Source organism: Salvelinus namaycush, chromosome 20 (genome assembly GCF_016432855.1).
Source record: "Salvelinus namaycush isolate Seneca chromosome 20, SaNama_1.0, whole genome shotgun sequence".
Classification (NCBI taxonomy): Eukaryota; Metazoa; Chordata; class Actinopteri; order Salmoniformes; family Salmonidae; genus Salvelinus; species Salvelinus namaycush.
Window position 1 is genome coordinate 47,002,781 of NC_052326.1, and position 19,682 is coordinate 47,022,462.

The window sequence follows — 19,682 nt, forward strand, 5'->3', positions numbered from 1 at the left end:
AGTGAACAGCACATATACTGTACTTGCTCAATGCCAGCTCCTCTTGGAATTACTCCCTGTTACGCACGCCTCTTGGAGGGAACGCAACACCCTGCCACTCAACTCCCCATGGAGTGAAAGAGGTATGGGATAGCGGGTAAGGATGACAAAGGCAGAGAATTTTACCATTAACAGGGAATTTATTCCTTGACACGGTAATATGGGGAAAAGGGGCTGGATGGAACCAAAGCAATGAAAGTAAAAGAACCCCCTCTCCTACCTTACCTACCCACCCACAACTTACCTAACTAGCACCAACTAGCGCACTAACCAAAATACAGGGGATGGTCCGTCCAGGTCTTACCTAGTGTGTATAGACAGAGTACATACTACGTGTATATGTATGCCCGCAGGCCTCTTGCCTAAGCACTCCCAAGGTGCCTTCCCCTTCCCCCCCCAGGAACACATGAAACAGAAAAATATAAACAATTTCAATAATCAAAAACACTGCGTCCTATTGACACACACATACCTCAGAAGTAGCGGCTACAAACTACTTAACAAAACCTGTCTCTGAACAACAACCAACACAGGACATCCAAGACGCTCTCCCTGAGCACCAAACAATACTGGGGCATACCCAGAAGCTCTCTCCCTGAGCAAAGGAACACTGGCTTATATATAGCTGGAGAAGGAGTCTGTAATGGCAGACAGCTGTATCCTCTGACAAGAGGGCAGGGTCAGCTCCAATTAGCAAAGGGGCCGACCAATCAACTGCTTGGGGGAATCCAGGAAGCCATTTCCCGAAATACACACACATACATACAAAACCACAACAACACAGAAACTGGGGAACGTAACAACACCTAATTAACAACAAATCACTCTGGGGAAAATGTATACATTTCAAGGACGTTAATAAGACAATATAACCTATTTTCCTGTGTTCAGCTAGACCCCATGCATCTGACATTCTCATGAGGTGACCGTGCTCTCTTGAAGTGTGATCCCAACGGAACAAATAACTACAGAGTGCAGTGGTATCAGAGAGGTCTGGAGGAGGTGGATAATGGCGACGGAGGGGATGGCTGCGGTTTTACGGACTCCTAACAAACAGTGTTATTTTGTGTGTTTTTTCCCATTGTTTGTATCTTATTTTGTACATAATGTTGCTGCTACCACCTCTTATGACCGAAAAGAGCTTCTGCATATCAGGACAGCGATTACTCACCTCAAACTGGACAAAGATTTTTTCTGTAATGAGTCCGAAGCGAAGGATATACTGCTTCTCCGAGACCAGGCCCAAATCCGCGAATTACGTGGATTCACAACCTCACCTTGGAGGACAATGGTGTGTTCTGTTGCAGAGTTTGGGCCGATAGGAAAAACATGTATAGGAGAATACCTTCATTGTACTGCGTCTCAAGAACAAGCAGGCTTACTCCTGCTCTTACCTAAACACCGATTTCACCTAAAGACTTGACCTTTCTCATATTTACCTTTCCTATTCATTAGGAACCCCTGCTCTTTCTATGACATAGACTGACCAGGTGAATCCAGTCTAGATGAAGGGGAGGAGACAGGTTAAATAAGGATTTTTAAGCCTTGAGACAATAGAGACATTAATTGTTTATGTGTACCATTCAGAGGGTGAATGGGCAAGACAAAATATTTAAGTGCCTTTGAACGGGGTATGGTAGTAGGTGCCACCCAAAAGATTGGATTGCATTGGATTCAAAGCATTGGATTCAACATGGGCCAGCATCCCTGTGGAATGCTTTTGACAACTTGTAGAGTCCATGTTAGGTAGGTGTTCCTAAATGTTTTGTACACTCAGTATATATCAGTCTTTAAATGCATTGATCATCATTTTCAGGTTTTATTTTGCCAAATGTCAAATAACAATTGACTGTGTAAATGACTATTTAGGGAATAATGTGAAAAATATTACCAGCCTGCCACTATATCTCTTCCTTGATCTCTAGATCTTAATGAGTTTTAGATGATAAGTATACAGTGATATAGAGAACAATATGGAAAGTAGTTGTAAGAGAAACCACTGGCATGGTAAATCTGGTAATATATGTAATATAAGACGAGTTTGTCCCAATATTATTTTATGTCCTATATATCTAATTGGGTGTGCGTGGGTCTGTCTGTCTGTGTGTGTGTGTGTGTGTTTGTTTCTAGGAGAAAGGGGAGGTGAGACCACAAACACTTTTCAGCAATGTGTGTGTGTGTGTTTATGCAGTGCCTCCAGCATATGTGAGGACCCGGTGTCCTTCAGATCCTGTTAGAGAGACCAGAGAACACAGGCTCTTATATCAAACCCCCGATGACACAGCACCAGCCATACCCCCGAGGACAGCACCAGCCATACCCCCGAGGACAGCACCAGCCATACCCCCGAGGACACAACACCAGCCATACCCCCGAGGACACAGCACCAGCTTAACCCCCGAGGACACGGCCCCAGCTTAACCCCCGAGGACACGGCCCCAGCTTAACCCCAGAGGACACAGCACCAGCTTAACCCCAGAGGACACAGCACCAGCTTAATGTAGCTCTCTCTCATTTTACCTCTCCTACTCCTGACATCCCACCACAACAGTCCCTCGAGCCAAAAACTGCTGTTTTTTACACAACTGTAGAGGCTGATAAAAATTTGATTCTCCACAGCTTTTCAGTGAGAAAATATATCTGATATGTAAAATCCTATAATGTATCAGAGCGCACCACACTAAACATCGGAAAATGTGCTCAATTACATATTTTATGAAATCCCTATTAGTGTACAGTGAGTTCAACGACCAGATACAATGCTATTTTACAATAAACAAATTGACAACAGACTTTCAGTGTTCTTATAGGGAAGGACATTCAACGAGCACTTTAACAAATGACTGACAATTGGCAAAGAGAAACTGATAATAAAAGACCGTGGGGCTGTTGTTAGACTTCAGTGCGGCTTTTGACATTATCGACCATAGTCTGCTGCTGGAAAAACTTATGTGTTATGGCTTTAGACCCCCAGCTTTATTGTGGATAAAGAGTTACCTGTCTATCAGAACACAGAGGGTGTTCTTTAATGGAAGCCTCTCCGACATAATCCAGGTAGAATCAGGAATTCCCCAGGGCAGCTGTTTAGGCCCCTTACTTTTTTCAATCTTTACTAACGAAATGCCACTCACTGGTTTTGAGTAAAGCCAGTCTGTCTATGTATGTGGTGACTCTAACACTATACACATCAGCTACTACAGCGACTGAAATGACTGCAACACTTAACAAAGAGCTGCAGTTAGTTTCAGAATGGGTGGCAAGGAATAAGTTAGTCCTAAATAGTTCCAAAATTAAAAGCATTGTTTTTGGGACAAATCATTCACTAAACCCTAAACCTCAACTAAATATTGTAATGAATGTGGAAATTGAGCAATTTGAGGTGACTAAACTGATTGGAGTAACCATGGATTGTAAACTGTCATGGTCAAAACATATTGATACAACAGTAGCTAAGATGGGGAGTAGTCTGTCCATAATAAAGTGCTGCTCTGCCTTCTTAACAACACTTTCAACAAGGCAGGTCCTACTGGCCCTAGTTTTGTTGCACCTGGACTACTATTCAGTAGTGTGGTCAGGTGCCACAAAGAGGGACTGAGGAAAATTAGAATTCCCTCAGAACAGGGCAGCACGGCTGACCCTTAAAAGTACACGGGATGCTAACATTAATGATATGCATGTCAATCTCTCATGTCTCAAACTGGAAGAGAGATTGACTTCATCACTACTTGTTTTTGTAAGAAATGTAGACAAGCTCAATGTACCGAGCTGTCTGTTTAAACGACTAGCACACAGCTCGGACACCCATGCATACCCCACAAGACATGCCACCAGAAATCTCTTCACAATCCCCAAGTCCAGAACAGACTACATAGAGCCACATGGAACTCTATTCCACATCAGGTAGCTGATGCAAGCAGTAAAATCAGATTTAAAAAAAACAGTAAAAATACACAGCGGGGACTGTGACAAGACACGCAAAGGTACAGACACATACGCTAGCACATACATTGTAATATTGTTGTATTATACATTTTGTATTGTAGATATGTATTGGTTTAGTAATGTTATATTATGTACTCTTTTATCTTTTGTTTTATATGTAATGTAAGTGCCTTAATGTGTTTGGAACCCAGGAAGAGCTTGGCAGCAGCTAATGGGGATCCCGAATAAATTCAATTGAGTGTTCAGTGCCCTCTTGTGGTTCAGCTCTGCAAGTACATGGTTGCATTCTATTCCAGTCAGTTGCATATCTTCAGGTCTTTTTTATTTAACTAGGCAAGTCAGTTAAAAACAAATTCTTATTTTCAATGACAGCCTACCGGGGAACAGTGTGTTAACTGCCTTGTTCAGGGGCAGAACAACAGATGTGTACCTTGTCAGCTCGGGATTTTATCTTGCAACCTTTCGGTTACTAGTCCAACGCTCTAACCAGTAGGCTACCCTCCCGTCTTCCTCATGTATCTTACCTAATTCTGGGTTGTGGTGAAACTCACCTTCATGAGATTAATTTGGAACAACTTGTGTTCTGTGAAAAAACATGTATTTCCTTCTCTGCAACATGAAAATGAAGTCTGATTAGTTATAGACTGAACCAGTCACTGTATTCAGCCATTCTACACTCCCAACCACATTGATTGAATCAATGAAAACATAGTCTAAAACACATCTAAACCTTATGAGAAACAAAGTTTATTATACAGTTTCCGTATGTTCATGGATATGAGTGTTACTACAAGGATTATGCTACATAATAAGTCAAATGTATATTCATGGCATACTGCGGTTCAAAACATGCCGGCAAGCAGTTTCCAAAAGATGGACTTCTTCAGTAAACACACATAAAACAATCATGGCTGAAACCATAGAGATGTAAACATAGCCAACATTTTCATAACAGCTTTGGAATGCTTACAGCATGTCACAAACTCCATGTGACTGTGAAATGAATACAATAAGCTAAACAAAGCCAAGCGTATAGTGAGTAGGCTAAAATTGATATGCTGTAAACAAGAGGTACGATAAGTGCCAGGGGGGGGTAAGGAGTGCAGGGATTGCAACATGCAAGTGCCGTGAAATATTGTTCTCTGTACTCCTCTACACACTTTGTCTTTCTAATTTACAAACGTTGTCTTTATAATACATTTCTGTTTTGCTCCAAATAGCTTACCTACATTTACGCATGCTGTGAGCTAACAGTGATGAGTATAGCTTGAGTGAGACATTCAAAAATACATTCAGGAGCACATTTTGTGAGATCTGCACCGTTCAAATGTGGCCTGTAACAAAGGCTGGAACACCCCTCCCCCATAAAAGACATCCAAGGCATTTGAGAAGTATGGCACAAGCATTTATGATATTTTAGCTGAGATGATAGTTGTTGAAAATTCTTATTCTTCCCTGCAGTAAATTGTGTTGCTAGTTGAACCTCGTAAATATAATTGTTTTGGGTCTTCTGAGTCTTTTCATTCAGTATGACAGGAGTACAGATAACGTCACTAGGACATTAACAAGGCAGTTCCTGAAAAGCTCATTTCACTCATTCATACTCCTTGTTAATGTTAATTTGAGCTCATGCATCACTGCATTTAAAAGTGTTTGAAGGTTGCTATCTATTTGAGGATTAATTTAATAATTTTGTGGGGGAATAATTTAACAATATATATATATATATATATATATATATGTTTATCCCTGGATGAACCTATTTTATCCAGTTGCAGACTGTATCTTTCAATCATTGTGCACAATACCAAGTGTGAATGAAATGAATGTATTCCTCTAGTAGTTCATACGTGTGTACCTTTACCCTCAATATTTGTCTAGATATCCTGATTGGCACTGGACGAAAATGGAGGGAAAACACCAGCAAGAATATTGGTAGAGCGAAGGGATGTTTTTGACAGAACAAATGTACAACGTTACACATACACTACCGGTCAAAAGTTTTAGAACACCTATTCATTCAAGGGTTTTTCTTTATTTTGACTATTTTCTACATTGTAGAATAACAGTGAAGATATCAAAACTATGAAATAACACATATGGAATCATGTAATAACCAAAACAGTGTTAAACAAATCCAAATATATTTTCCATTTGATATTCTTCAAATTAGCCACCCTTTGCCTTGATGACAGCTTTGCACACTCTTGGCATTCTCTCAACCAGCTTCATGAGGTAGTCACCTGGAATGCATTTCAATTAACAGGTGTACCTTCTTAAAAGTAAATATGTGGAATTTCTTTCCTTCTTAATGCGTTTGAGACAATCAGTTGTGTTGTGACAAGGTAGGGGTGGTATACAGAATATAGTCCTATTTGGTAAAAGACCAATTCCATATTATGGAAAGAACAGCTCAAATAAGCAAAGAGAAACAACAGTCCATCATTACTTTAAGACATGAAGGTCAGTCAATATGGAACATTTCAAGAACTTTGAACGTTTCTTTAAGTGCAGTCGCAAAAACCATCAAGTGCTATGATGAAACAGGCTCTCATGAGGACTGCCACAGGAATGGAAGAGTTACCTCTGCTGCAGAGGATAAGTTCATTCAAATTACCAGCCTCAGAAAATGCAGGCCAATTGCAGGCCAAATGAAGAGTTCAAGTAACAGACACATCTCAACATCAACTGTTCAGAGGAGACTGTGTGAATCAGGTCTTCATGGTCGAATTGCTGCAAAGAAACCACTACTAAAGAACACCAATAAGAAGAAGAGACTTGCTTGGGCCAAGAAACACAAGCAATGGACATTAGACCGATGGAAATGTGTCCTTTGGCCTGGAGTCCAAATTGGAGATTTTTGATTCCAATCGCCGTGTCTTTGTGAGATGCGGTGTGGGTGAACGGATGATCTCCGCATGTGTGGTTCCCACCGTGAAGCATGGAGGAGGAGGAGTGATCGTGTGGGGGTGCTTTGCTGGTGACACTGTCTGTGATTTATTTAGAATTCAAGGCACACTTAACCAGCATGGCTACCACAGCATTCTACAGTGATACGCCATCCCATCTGGTTTGGGCTTAGTGGGACTATCATTTGTTTTTCAACAGGACAATGACTCAACACACCTCCAGGCTGTGTAACGGCTATTTTACCAAGAAGGAGAGTAATGGAGTGCTGCATCAGATGACCTGGCCTCCACAATCACTCGACCTCAACCCAATTGAGATGGTTTGGGATGAGTTGGACCGCAGAGTGAAGGAAAAGCTGGCAACAAGTGCTCAGCATATGTGGGAACTCCTTCAAGACTGGTGGAAAAGCATTCCAGGTGAAGCTGGTTGAGAGAATGTCAACAGTGTGCAAAGCTGTCATCAAGGCAAAGGGTGGCTATTTGAAGAATCTCAAATATTAAATATATTTTGATTTGTTTAACACCTTTTTGGTTACTACATGATTGCATATGTGTTATTTCATAGATGTTATGTCTTAACTATTATTCTACAATGTAGAAAATAGTAAAAATAAAGAAAAACCCTTGAATGAGTAGGTGTTCTAAAACTTTTGACTGGTCGTGTACGTTCGTACATGATTTTTCCTTTGAAAATACAACAATGAAACATTACACAATGAATCCATTTTAAACATAATTACCCAAATTATTGCAGCATTAATGGACCAAAGGCCTTTTCAAATGATAACACAGTTTGTTGAATGTCCCCATGTTGGCTTACATGAAATATCATGTCAAAGTGTGTTCAGCAGTGAGAAAGAAGCCTGTCCTGTGCAACATTGGGAAGGAAGCCTGTCCTGTGTTCATCAGTGAGAAGCATGTCCTCTATTCAGTGGGAAGCTTGTCCTCTATTCAGTGGGAAGCTTGTTCTTTATTCAGCAGTGTGAAGCCTGTCCTGTGTGAAGCAGTGTGAAGCCTGTCCTGTGTCCAGCAGTGGGAAGCCTGTCTTGTGTTCAGCAGTGTGAATTAAGCCTCTCTTGTGTTCATCAGTGAGAAGCCTGTTCTCTATTCAGTGGAAAGCTTGTTCTTTATTCAGCAGTGTGAAGCCTGTCCTGTGTGAAGCAGTGTGAAGCCTGTCCTGTGTGAAGCAGTGTGAAGCCTGTCCTGTGTGAAGCAGTGTGAAGCCTGTCCTGTGTGAAGCAGTGTGAAGCCTGTCCTGTGTCCAGCAGTGTGAAGCCTGTCCTGTGTTCAGCAGTGTGACGTCTGTCCTGTGTTCAGAAGTGTGACGTCTGTCCTGTGTGAAGCAGTGTGACGTCTGTCCTGTGTGAAGCAGTGTGACGTCTGTCCTGTGTGAAGCAGTGTGAAGCCTGTCCTGTGTGAAGCAGTGTGAAGCCTGTCCTGTGTGAAGCAGTGTGAAGCCTGTCCTGTGTGAAGCAGTGTGAAGCCTGTCCTGTGTTCAGAAGTGTGACGTCTGTCCTGTGTGAAGCAGTGTGACGTCTGTCCTGTGTGAAGCAGTGTGACGTCTGTCCTGTGTGAAGCAGTGTGAAGCCTGTCCTGTGTTCAGCAGTGGGAAGTGAGGTAGGCCTGCCTGAATATTTTGTTAAAATTGTTATAATCTTGAAATTATATTTTATACCAACAAAATATCAAACCTTCCATCTAACTGTAGCTGTTGTAATTTTACATTAGTGAAGTATGTTAATTTTTCCAGTTGAGTGTTATGTCATTGATCTAGCTGTTAAGTGTTAGTGCATTTGAATAATTGATTCTTAGACACACTTTTTTTAGCAAAAATTAATAAAATAAAGAAAATCAAGACAGCTGCAAGGCATTTGTGCCCAAGTTGCATATATAATTCTTACAGGAAATTAATAAATAAATACACACATCTAAATGATTTGATATATACAAATCAATAAAATACATCTTTACAGATCATATACAGACTAAACCAAATGTACCTCTACCTATAGAAAGCATATTTGTGGATATCACAAATGCAATATTGTGGGTAGTTGGTATTGAATAGAATATGTACAATATCTTTAGTAAGTAGTGTGATGTAAATACCATCAGTGTTTTTGTACAACAACCACAACAGAATAGTGCACATAGAACTGATTATCACGTCCCTTTATCCCATAGTGCTTATGGACACGAGCCATAATGTTGATAATATTACATTCCTTTGAAATATATGTGTTTAGCTGATCAACCATAATGCAAAACATGTCCTCTGTTGTCCACTGTAAATAATAAGTCATTTGGGATAGAAATACAATACATTACATTTTAGATGCAATTGGGAATCTCTTATGCCACGTATCAAAAACAAAGAGATACAGCAAAAGAACATGAATGTCAGAGTTTAGATCAAATTCAAGTATATTTTATATAATTACTCTTTTTTTTTGTCATTTAGGAGACACTCTTATCTAGAGCAATACGTTGGTTCGTATTGATGCCCTGTGGGAATCGAACCCACAACCCTGGCATTGCAAGTGCTGTGGTCTACCAGCTGAGCCACACGGGACCTGTATCTTCTGTGTGATAACTCTTTAACCATCTCAATCATAATATAGAAGGTTGGCAATTAATCTGCATTCCATTCCAGGGTCAGATATTTTTTTTAAATCACTGGCAAACTTAACCTTGATGAGTGTGTGAATACATGAGAACAAATGTGTGTACTCTAAGTCAAGTTGCTGCAAACCTTCCGAGTATGAAAAACTACAGGCTCTTTCTCAGTAAAAACTGCTGGAGTGTGGTCTGATAAACCCTTTTTCTCACTCTACGTTGCAGTCATTTAAGAGGAGCTGGGTGACTCTGTCCTCACATGTACCATTGGTGGTAGCAGCGGCCTCACACCCAGCATATCAGACTCTTAGCTCTGAACTCCAAGGCAGAGTCACCATGGCCCCATTTATATGAGGTTCCAGTTTTGGCCTACTTGGATCCTGACCACCCTCGGTCCCCGTAAGCGCCTTCCCCGGTGGCCGAGTTGGGTGAGGGGGCGCAGAGGTCGGAGTCAGTGTCGGACTCACCTTCTGCGATGTAGGGCCTTACCTTGGCGCAGCGGGCTACGCCACTGAAATAGCTGTTGTTCAGGAAGTCCAGATTCTCCTTGGACTGGGAGATGCTGAAGCCACTGAAGGAGCGCTCCAGCTCCTCGTGGTCCACTGAGGGGATAGAGATGGACGTGTCGCTGTCTGGCTTGCCCTCTCTATCCCCTTCGCCACTGCCTCCACCTCCTCCTCCTCCACCACCTCCACCTCCACCACCGCTGTTGCGGTGGGATCCCCGATTGCTCCCATTGTGGCCTCCAGAGGAGCGCTCGTGGGCCGGCGGAGGAGGGATACGGACCAAGGAGTGATCACCTACAGGAGAGGGTAAGTTGCCTTGGCTCGGCTGGTGGAACTCGCTGACGTTGTGCTGCTGCCAGGAGGTGGAGGGTGGGCAGTGGACCCCCGGGCCGGAACAGGATGGCGGTGGGTCAAAGTTCTTCTGTCCGATAGAGCTGTTGGATCGGATGATCTTGGTGATGGAGCCACTCTTCTCCATGTGGTCCACAGGGCTGTGGTAAGGCGGTGCTGGTTCGGGCTCCTTGGACCCAAAGTAGGCGTCCGTCTCCGACTGGGAGATGCCCATGCGCTGGATGTAGATGTTCACCAAGAAGTCCAGCTTCCTTTCCATTGACATGACCTGCTCAGAAGGGAAGACACCATGGTGTGATGGACAGTTGGAAAGCCCAAGTGAAACAAAGGTATACAATGAATATTGCCATCACCAGATAACAGTATACCTTACCTGTTTCTCCATTTTCCCTAGGCGCCCCATCATGCTTGTGTCCTCTTCAACCCCACTGTCAGTGGTTCCTTTGGGACGGTCTTTATCTGTGATTGGAGTACCTCGACCAACAATCTGGTCAACTCTACCGATTCAAAACACAAACAGGTAACGTCCGTCTAGTATCAAGCCAATAGAGTTGAAGCAAACCTACTTGAAATTGACACCTTATATCACCTTAAAAATGTATACCACAACAAAACAAAGCACTTACAGTACTATATTCTACTCTAAAATGATCTCTGACCTTCAACTCAGGTCCATGGTATAACAAGTGGAAGTGTATAACCTGACAATATCTGATCCTACTGCAAGGGGTAGAGGAGTGCAGGTGTTGAGAGGAGAGTGCCACACACTCGGGTACAGCTCTCGCCTTCCTAGCGCTGAGCACATTGGGGGTCAGACAGGCTCATGCATGGGATGGCATGGCATAACATGTATTACAGTGTGTTCAGACAATGGAGAGATGGAGGAGGAGGAGGAGGGGGAGGAGGAGGAGGAGGAGGAGGGGGAGGAGAAGGAGGAGGAGGAGGAGGAGGAGAAGGAGGAGGAGAAGGAGGAGGAGGAGGGGGAGGAGGAGGAGGAGGAGGAGAAGGAGGAGGAGGAGGAGGAGGAGGAGGAGGAGAAGGAGGAGGAGGAGGAGGAGGAGGAGGAGGAGGAGGAGGAGGAGGAGGAGGAGGAGGAGGAGGAGGAGAAGGAGGAGGAGGGGGAGGAGGAGGAGGAGAAGGAGGAGGGGGAGGAGGAGGAGGAGGAGATGGAGGAGGAGGAGGAGATTGAGGAGGAGGAGGAGGAGGAGGAGGAGAAGGAGGAGGAGGAGGAGGAGGAGGAGGAGATGGAGGAGGGGGAGGAGGAGGAGGAGGAGGAGGAGAAGGAGGAGGGGAGGAGGAGGAGGAGGAGGAGATGGAGGAGGGGGAGGAGGAGGAGGAGGAGGAGGAGAAGGAGGAGGGGGAGGAGGAGATGGAGGAGGAGGAGGAGGAGGAGGAGGAGATGGAGGAGGAGGAGGAGGAGGAGGGGGACCTAGGTAGGGCCTTGGAGGATGCAGGGTTAGTTTTTTATCTCAACTACTCATCAGTGCCATTCATGGGCTCTTGAACCCCAGCAAGACAATACAGAAACACGTTACTTCAAGTTGAGAGGTTATAATAAAGGTCTTAAAAACCCTGAAGTTTCTAGACATGGTAGGTTATAACAAAGGTCTTAAAAACCCTATGAAGTTTCTAGAGATGGTAGGTTATAATAAAGGTCTTAAAAACCCTGAAGTTTCTAGACATGGTAGGTTGCCATATATGTTCTGCTTCATAACATTGTTAAGCCAGTTGTCAAAGTGTAAGGCAAGTTGTCATGACATGGGTTCTATGACTGCTATGACAAAGGTTCTGTAGGTATATTGAAAGGTTCTGTAGGCATTATGAGAGGTGATGTAGGCATTATGAGAGGTGATGTAGGCATTATGAGAGGTTCTGCAGGCATTATGAGACGTTTTTGTTGGCATTATGAAAGGTTCTGTTGGCATTATGAATGGTTCTGTTGGCATTATTAAAAGTTCTGTAGGCATTATGAAAGGTTCTGTAGGCATTATGAAAGCTTTGAGTAAAGTGTTAATCAAATGTGTACACTAAAACGGGAGGTTGATTCAAGTAAAGTGTCACTGAAAAAATGGCTTGGACATATTGGATCAGCTATACTTATTGCCCTGAAGCACCATGAACCTTCTACACTAGATTTAACTCTGACTGAGGCCTACTTATACAGATGTAGGATCTTCATTTGATCACCCTGTTGCAGCATAACTTTTCTGCAATGCAGGATATTTAAACTTGTATAGTTTTGAGGTTTAAAAAGGCTTCTGAAGTTTGTAATTTCCACTTGAAATGTCAGACTTGATTTTCCCTTAGGAAAAATGTATCAACCCCGACAAAAATGTCTAACTATAATCTACATAATAATTCACATTTCCTGATGCTGTAGAATTATTTTCCTGCTGTAGTAAAGTCTCAAATTAAGATCCTACATCTGTAAGAGGGTTAGCAATGAACTACCATTTTAAACGTCTGAATAAGAGAGAAAAATCCTCAGTATAAAAATATTATTCACAGAACTGCTTCATAGTCAGGTAAAACATGCTCACCAATTTCCCAACCATCCCAGGCAGCCAAGACTAGAAACTATGCAAACTTCTGAAATGGACCTTGTACATCGTGTGGCATGCTTCAATACGCCTCATGCCAACATGCATCCAAAACCAGAGAACATACTATACTGTTCATAGTCGCCTCATAGGGCATAAGCAGTAGCTGTATCTTATTATTTGTATGTATAAGCTCGTCATTGTCAATGTATTGCAGGCGATTCAGCTCAACACTTTTTTTGTTCGGCTACTTGACTTGACTACTTACCTACAGTATATGAGCTTCTCCTATGTCCTACGGGAGCATTTACCATATTCTTAACTATTGGATAAACCAAGTTAGTCTTCTTTAACTTTTATTCTACTTTTATTCATTCTCTGGTAAAATCATTGCAGTATAGTGCAAGAAAAATTAGAAGAAACAAAATTGCACGTGTTATACTGTATGTGTATACAATGTATACACTATGTATTCAGCCGATTAGCACTCAAAGAGACAATATGAGTCAATGAGTTTCAGTAGTTATTTACTGAGAATAACTCATTAATTGCTGCTTGCAGTAAGATATTTGCCATTTTGATAAAGTCACGGCGTCACACCTCTTTATAGACACAGCTAGTCACATGCTGTCACATACAGTAGGCCGAGCCAAAAAAAGGTTTCCGCTGCTTGTCAACAGAATGGATAAGGAACTCAGGAGAATCTCTTGATGAGAGAGAGGCAGTCTGGTGAGGGCTAACCTAGGAGAGTATTTGGGTGACTCTTTGGGTCCATCAGATGAATACTTCTTATGGCGTGGAGTTGAGGGTCCATGGGGACCAACAATCATATCTATCCTGGCAAAGTGAATAGAGAAGACACATCCACAATGCAGGATGAAGGCGCAACACGGACCAGTCCGACAAGCGCACATGAAATGAACGAAACCAAAACAACAGAACCAGGAGACAAAAGACAAGGAAAAATATGTATTTTCCAAAACACATTTTCCAAAGGGATGTTTTTTCATTTGGTAAAATAATCGCAGACTATAGCTGTATGATATGACAGTGAAGCCATCATTTTAAAAAATAGTGAGGAGATTTTGATATGAACATTTTTCTGTTATAAGTAGGAATATATTTACATACATGTGGAACCCTAACCACTAGCCCTGCCTTTGCTACTTTATTGAGGAAGAATGTACGCACTATGACTGAGATATGTGGTTGTTTCACCTAGCTATCTGTAAGTCACTCTGGATAACAGCGTCTGCTAAATGACTACAATGTAAACAATGTAAATGTTGTGGGATGCGTATAGACTCGGAATTCAGATTCAATGAACTCTGACCTTTTGGACGAACAAACCTCACCATAACTCTTAATTTGCAATGGCTGGTTGCACTGGGTAAGAACAACCTCACAGAAAATTCCCTTGGTCATGGATCCCAGAGTTGTGTCTTTAGAAGTTGGACACTTTATGGTGAACCTCTTAACATCATACAATGACTTCAGAATATGCCCCTTTGCAAGGAGCAGGTCAGGCCAAATGTTGATTGGCTTGATAAGAGTTGTATTAACATTCATACAGACTCACACTGCTGGAGAGTTATAAAGAAGCAGACTACATCAACGTTTCAGAAAAAGTCACTGATTCACTGAATTCGCTATCCTCTCTTGTCATTGTTGGGGTACAGTAGCCTACGGCGTGATGTTGGTGGGACTCGGGAATATCATTACATTTACATTTAAGTCATTTAGCAGACGCTCTTATCCAGAGCGACTTACAAGTACATACATTCATACTTTTTTGTACTGGCCCCCCGTGGGAATCGAACCCACAACCCTGGCATTGCAAGCGCCATGCTCTACCAACTGAGCCACATGGGACCACTAACATTAATTGTCAATCATCCTCTGATTCCTGGTGAATGGTGTGTGAACACATCACCACAGAGAACAGACATCACTAGATAGAACAGACATCACTAGAGAGAACAGACATCGCTACATATAACAGACATCACTAGAGAGAACAGACATAACTACATATAACATATATCACTAGAGAACAGACATAACTACATATAACAGACATCACTACATATAACAGACAAAACAACATATAACAGACATAACTACATATAACAGACACCACTACATATAACAGACATCACTACATATAACAGACATCACTAGAGAGAACAGACATCACTAGAGAGATCAGACATCACTAGAGAGAACAGACATCACTAAAGAGAACAGACATCACTAGAGAGAACAGACATCACTACATATAACAGACATCACTACATATAACAGACATCACTAGAGAGAACAGACATCACTAGAGAGATCAGACATCACTACATATAACAGACATCACTAGAGAGAACAGACATCACTAGAGAGAACAGACATCACTAGAGAGAACAGACATCACTAGAGAGAACAGACATCACTACATATAACAGACATCACTAGAGAGAACAGACATCACTACATATAACAGACATCACTACATATAACAGACATCACTAGAGAGAACAGACATCACTAGAGGGAACAGACATCACTACATATAACAGACACCACTAGAGAGAACAGACATTACTACATATAACAGACATCACTAGAGAGAACAGACATCACTACATATAACATACATCACTAGAGAGAACAGACATCACTACATATAACAGACATCACTAGAGAGAACAGACATCACTAGAGAGAACAGACATTACTACATATAACAGACATCACTACATATAACAGATATCACTACATATAACAGACATCACTAGAGAGAACAGACATCACTAGAGAACAGACATCACTACATATAACAGACATCACTAGAGAGAACAGACATCACTACATATAACAGACATCACTACATATAACAGACATCACTACATATAACAGACATCACTAGATAGATCAGACATCACTACATATAACAGACATCACTACATATAACAGACATCACTACATATAACAGACATCACTACATATAACAGACATCACTAGAGAGATCAGACATCACTACATATAACAGACATCACTACATATAACAGACATCACTAGAGAGAACAGATATCACTAGAGAGAACAGACATCACTACATATAACAGACACCACTAGAGAGAACAGACATAATTAGAGAGAACAGACATCACTAGAGAGAACAGACATCACTACATATGACAGACATCACTACAGAGAACAGACATCACTACATATAACAGACATCACTACATATAACAGACATCACTAGAGAGAACAGACATCACTACATATAACAGACATCACTAGAGAGAACAGACATCACTAGAGAGAACAGACATCACTACATATAACAGACATCACTACAGAGAACAGACATCACTACATATAACAGACATCACTAGAGAGAACAGACATCACTAGAGAGAACAGACATCACTACATATAACAGACATCACTACAGAGAATAGACATCACTACATATAACAGACATCATTAGAGAGAACAGACATCACTAGAGAGAACAGACATCACTAGAGAGAACAGACATCACTACATGTAACAGACAGCACTACACATAACAGACATCACTACATATAACAGACATCACTACATATAACAGACATCACTACATATAACAGACATCATTAGAGAACAGACATCACCAGAGAGAGCAGACATCACAAGAGAGATCAGACATCACTAGAGAGATCAGACATCACCAGAGAGATCAGACATCACCACAGAGAACAGACATCACCACAGATAACAGACAACACTACAGAAAACAGACATCACTAGAGAGATCAGACATCACTACAGAGATCAGACATCACTAGAGAGATCAGACATCACTAGAGAGATCAGACATCACTAGAGAGATCAGACATCACTCGAGAGATCAGACATCACCACAGAGAACAGACATCATTACAGAGAACAGACATCACTACATATAACAGACATCACTAGAGAACAGACATCACTAGAGAACAGACATCACTAGAGAGAACAGACATCACTAGAGAGAACAGACATCACTAGAGAGAACAGACATCACCAGAGAGAACAGACATCACTACAGAGAACAGACACCACTACAGAGAACATACATCACTAGAGAGATCAGACATCACTAGAGAGATCAGACATCACTAGAGAGATCAGACATCACTAGAGAGATCAGACATCACCACGGAGAACAGGCATCACTACAGAGACCAGACATCACTAGAGAGATCAGACATCACCGCAGAGAACAGACAACTCCGCAGAGAACAGACATCACCACAGAGAACAGACATCACTAGAGAGAACAGACATCTCCACAGATAACAGACATCACAAGAGAGATCAGACATTACTAGAGAGATCAGACATCACTACAGAGATCAGACATCACTCGAGAGATCAGACATCACTACAGAGAACAGACATCACAAGAGAGATCAGACATCACTCGAGAGATCAGACATCACTACAGAAAACAGACATTATGGACATCAAACACAGGAGGACACAACGAGGCATGCAATGTAATTGTAACCTCACGCTCTAATCGAGTGCTGTACCCAGGGATCTAAAAGTGTGGCAAAAGACCTGTTTCTTAGAGAGAGACTAAGAGAAGGAGAGAGGGAGGGTATCTTGCCTGGACTGGAGGTTTTTGATGCGGGCCAGCATGTCCAAGTGGCCGGCTGAATACTGCTCTATGACGTCCATCACGTCGTACGGCCGCAGGCTCTCTTTGAACTTCCTCTTGGAGACCATGAACCTCATAATGCTGAGGAAGAGAGAGATCTTTCAGATATGAACACAACCTCAAGGGGACATTTCATAGATGTATGATCATTCTACTAGGGTTGGGGGGAATTATGTGGGGTATGAGACATCTTAATTAACTTTATACATGTCTGTATAACAGCGTAAACCGATTTTCCCAAATTGAGTATTCTAGCGCTGGTCTGGAAAATAATACAGATCAAATGAGAGATTGAGATTGGGACCTGACTAGGATTGTAAAATTACACTAATGTCTGTAACTTTCCCCCAAACTCCCAGAAATCCCAGTTGAAAGATTCCCAGAAATCCCAGTTGAAAGATTCCCAGAAATCCCAGTTGAAAGATTCCAAGAAATCTCAGTTGAAATATTCCCAGATTCAGGAGTGATTAAACTGGAAATAAGGACCTGGGAATTTTGGAAAAGTTAGACATTTTGCAACACTAGAACTGAGCCAGACCCACTCTGAAAGACAACACTTGTCTTGGCTTACCAAATGGCCCTGATGGAGACCTTGAGTCCGGGAGTTAAGTCCGGAGGGACAAACTCACAGTGGCAGCTCTTATTGTCGTCCGCTATGTCCTCACCAGGGAGGCTGGCTTCTACGAAACACAACAAGCACATGACAGCTCCGGTGTTAGCGTGTTCCTGTGGGATGGAAACGCTGAGCTGTCATCTGCACTCTCATTCCATATTTTAGGATGTCAGTCTGCATGGAACCAAGCGAAGGCAAGGCACGGCCATTAACTTGCACAGCCCAGGGTTACAGTGGGGGATTGGGAGCCGGGTCGAATCGAGGGCAGGTTAATGGCAGTGTCGGTTCATCTCATTGGCCAATGCAGGATAAGGTAAAGGAAAAGGGGGTGGGGGGACATAGTGGTACCAGTTAGAGGTTAAGGGGTTAATCTTACTACTGTGGCCCAAAAATATAAATGTGTGGCGTGCCGTGCCGAAGCCAGTGTGCTCATGTCTGAAGCTACGCTAGCAGCTAGCATCCTCAGCAGGACAGGCCTCTGCAGTGGACCACAGCCTAGTCAATCAGCAGTTTGAGACAGTCAAGTTCTAGGTGTACAGATGTAGGATCTTAATTTGATCACTTTTGTTGCTGAGAATTTTCCTGCACAGCAGGAAATGCACACTTATAATATATTTGAGGTTTAAAAAGGCTTTGAAAGTTTGTAATTTCCACTTTAAAATGTCTCTAACGAAAATGTATCAACCCCTACAAAAAATGTCCATGAATTATAATTCCATTTCCTGTTGCTGCAGGATTATTTTCCCTGCCGTTGCAATCTGCCTCAAATGAAGATCCTACACCTGTAGGTCTATACAGAGAAAGTCGTTTAAGGTGTTTCAATCTGCAGAATGTGATTTGACAGAAGGGGGGACTATGTATCTACAGTACAAAACATGGATGCTCAAAAGCAGTTATATACAAGCTATAGCAGGACAGCTAACTCTGTGATCAAATGATCTTGCTATATCTTGAACTAAACTAAAAGTGAAAACAGTGCGACAGTATAACATTGTAAACCGTCCGTACTGTATATCATTCATTATATTTAGCATAGAATATTTCTGATACTCCTTTCTGTATCAAACTTTTTTATGTGCGGCTGAGTCACTACACTTACTGGTCTTTTGACTTGAAGTTGGAGGCAGAGGAGTGTGGATCTTTGCTTGTGCAGTCACACATTTCACTTTCAATTATTGTAATGGATTGGTTTTCTATTTTGGGGCTCTGAAAGGTCAGACTCAAGTTGGCAATTTGCCAAGGTTCAGACTGCACTTGTGAAAGGGCTGAGAAAATCCCTCCCTCTATAATTCATTGTTGGTGCTGTATTTGAGAGAGTATACAGTAGATTTCTCTCTTTTTAAGACCATAATGGTTTTATGGTGTGTCAGTGGCTTTGTTATTCTTCGGAAAGTATTCAGACCCCTTGACTTTTTTCACATTTTGTTTAAGTTACAGCTTTTATTCTAAAATGGATTAAATCCTCAGCAATCTACA

General features: G+C 42.0%; 1 protein-coding gene across 1 annotated transcript in view; it reads right to left on the bottom strand.

The window, feature by feature from the left end:
* Positions 1 to 9,875: 9,875 nt before the first annotated feature.
* LOC120064851 (potassium voltage-gated channel subfamily KQT member 2-like) overlaps positions 9,876 to 19,682 on the bottom strand; it is an 86,302-nt gene continuing 76,495 nt past the window's right edge. The window contains exons 13-18 of the mRNA XM_039015444.1: positions 18,165 to 18,273; positions 17,543 to 17,674; positions 13,645 to 13,740; positions 10,737 to 10,860; positions 10,208 to 10,631; positions 9,876 to 10,171 (exon numbers count right to left, since the gene is read on the bottom strand). Coding sequence (XP_038871372.1) covers positions 9,876 to 10,171; positions 10,208 to 10,631; positions 10,737 to 10,860; positions 13,645 to 13,740; positions 17,543 to 17,674; positions 18,165 to 18,273 — 1,181 coding nt within the window. The remainder of the gene's footprint in view (positions 10,172 to 10,207; positions 10,632 to 10,736; positions 10,861 to 13,644; positions 13,741 to 17,542; positions 17,675 to 18,164; positions 18,274 to 19,682) is intronic.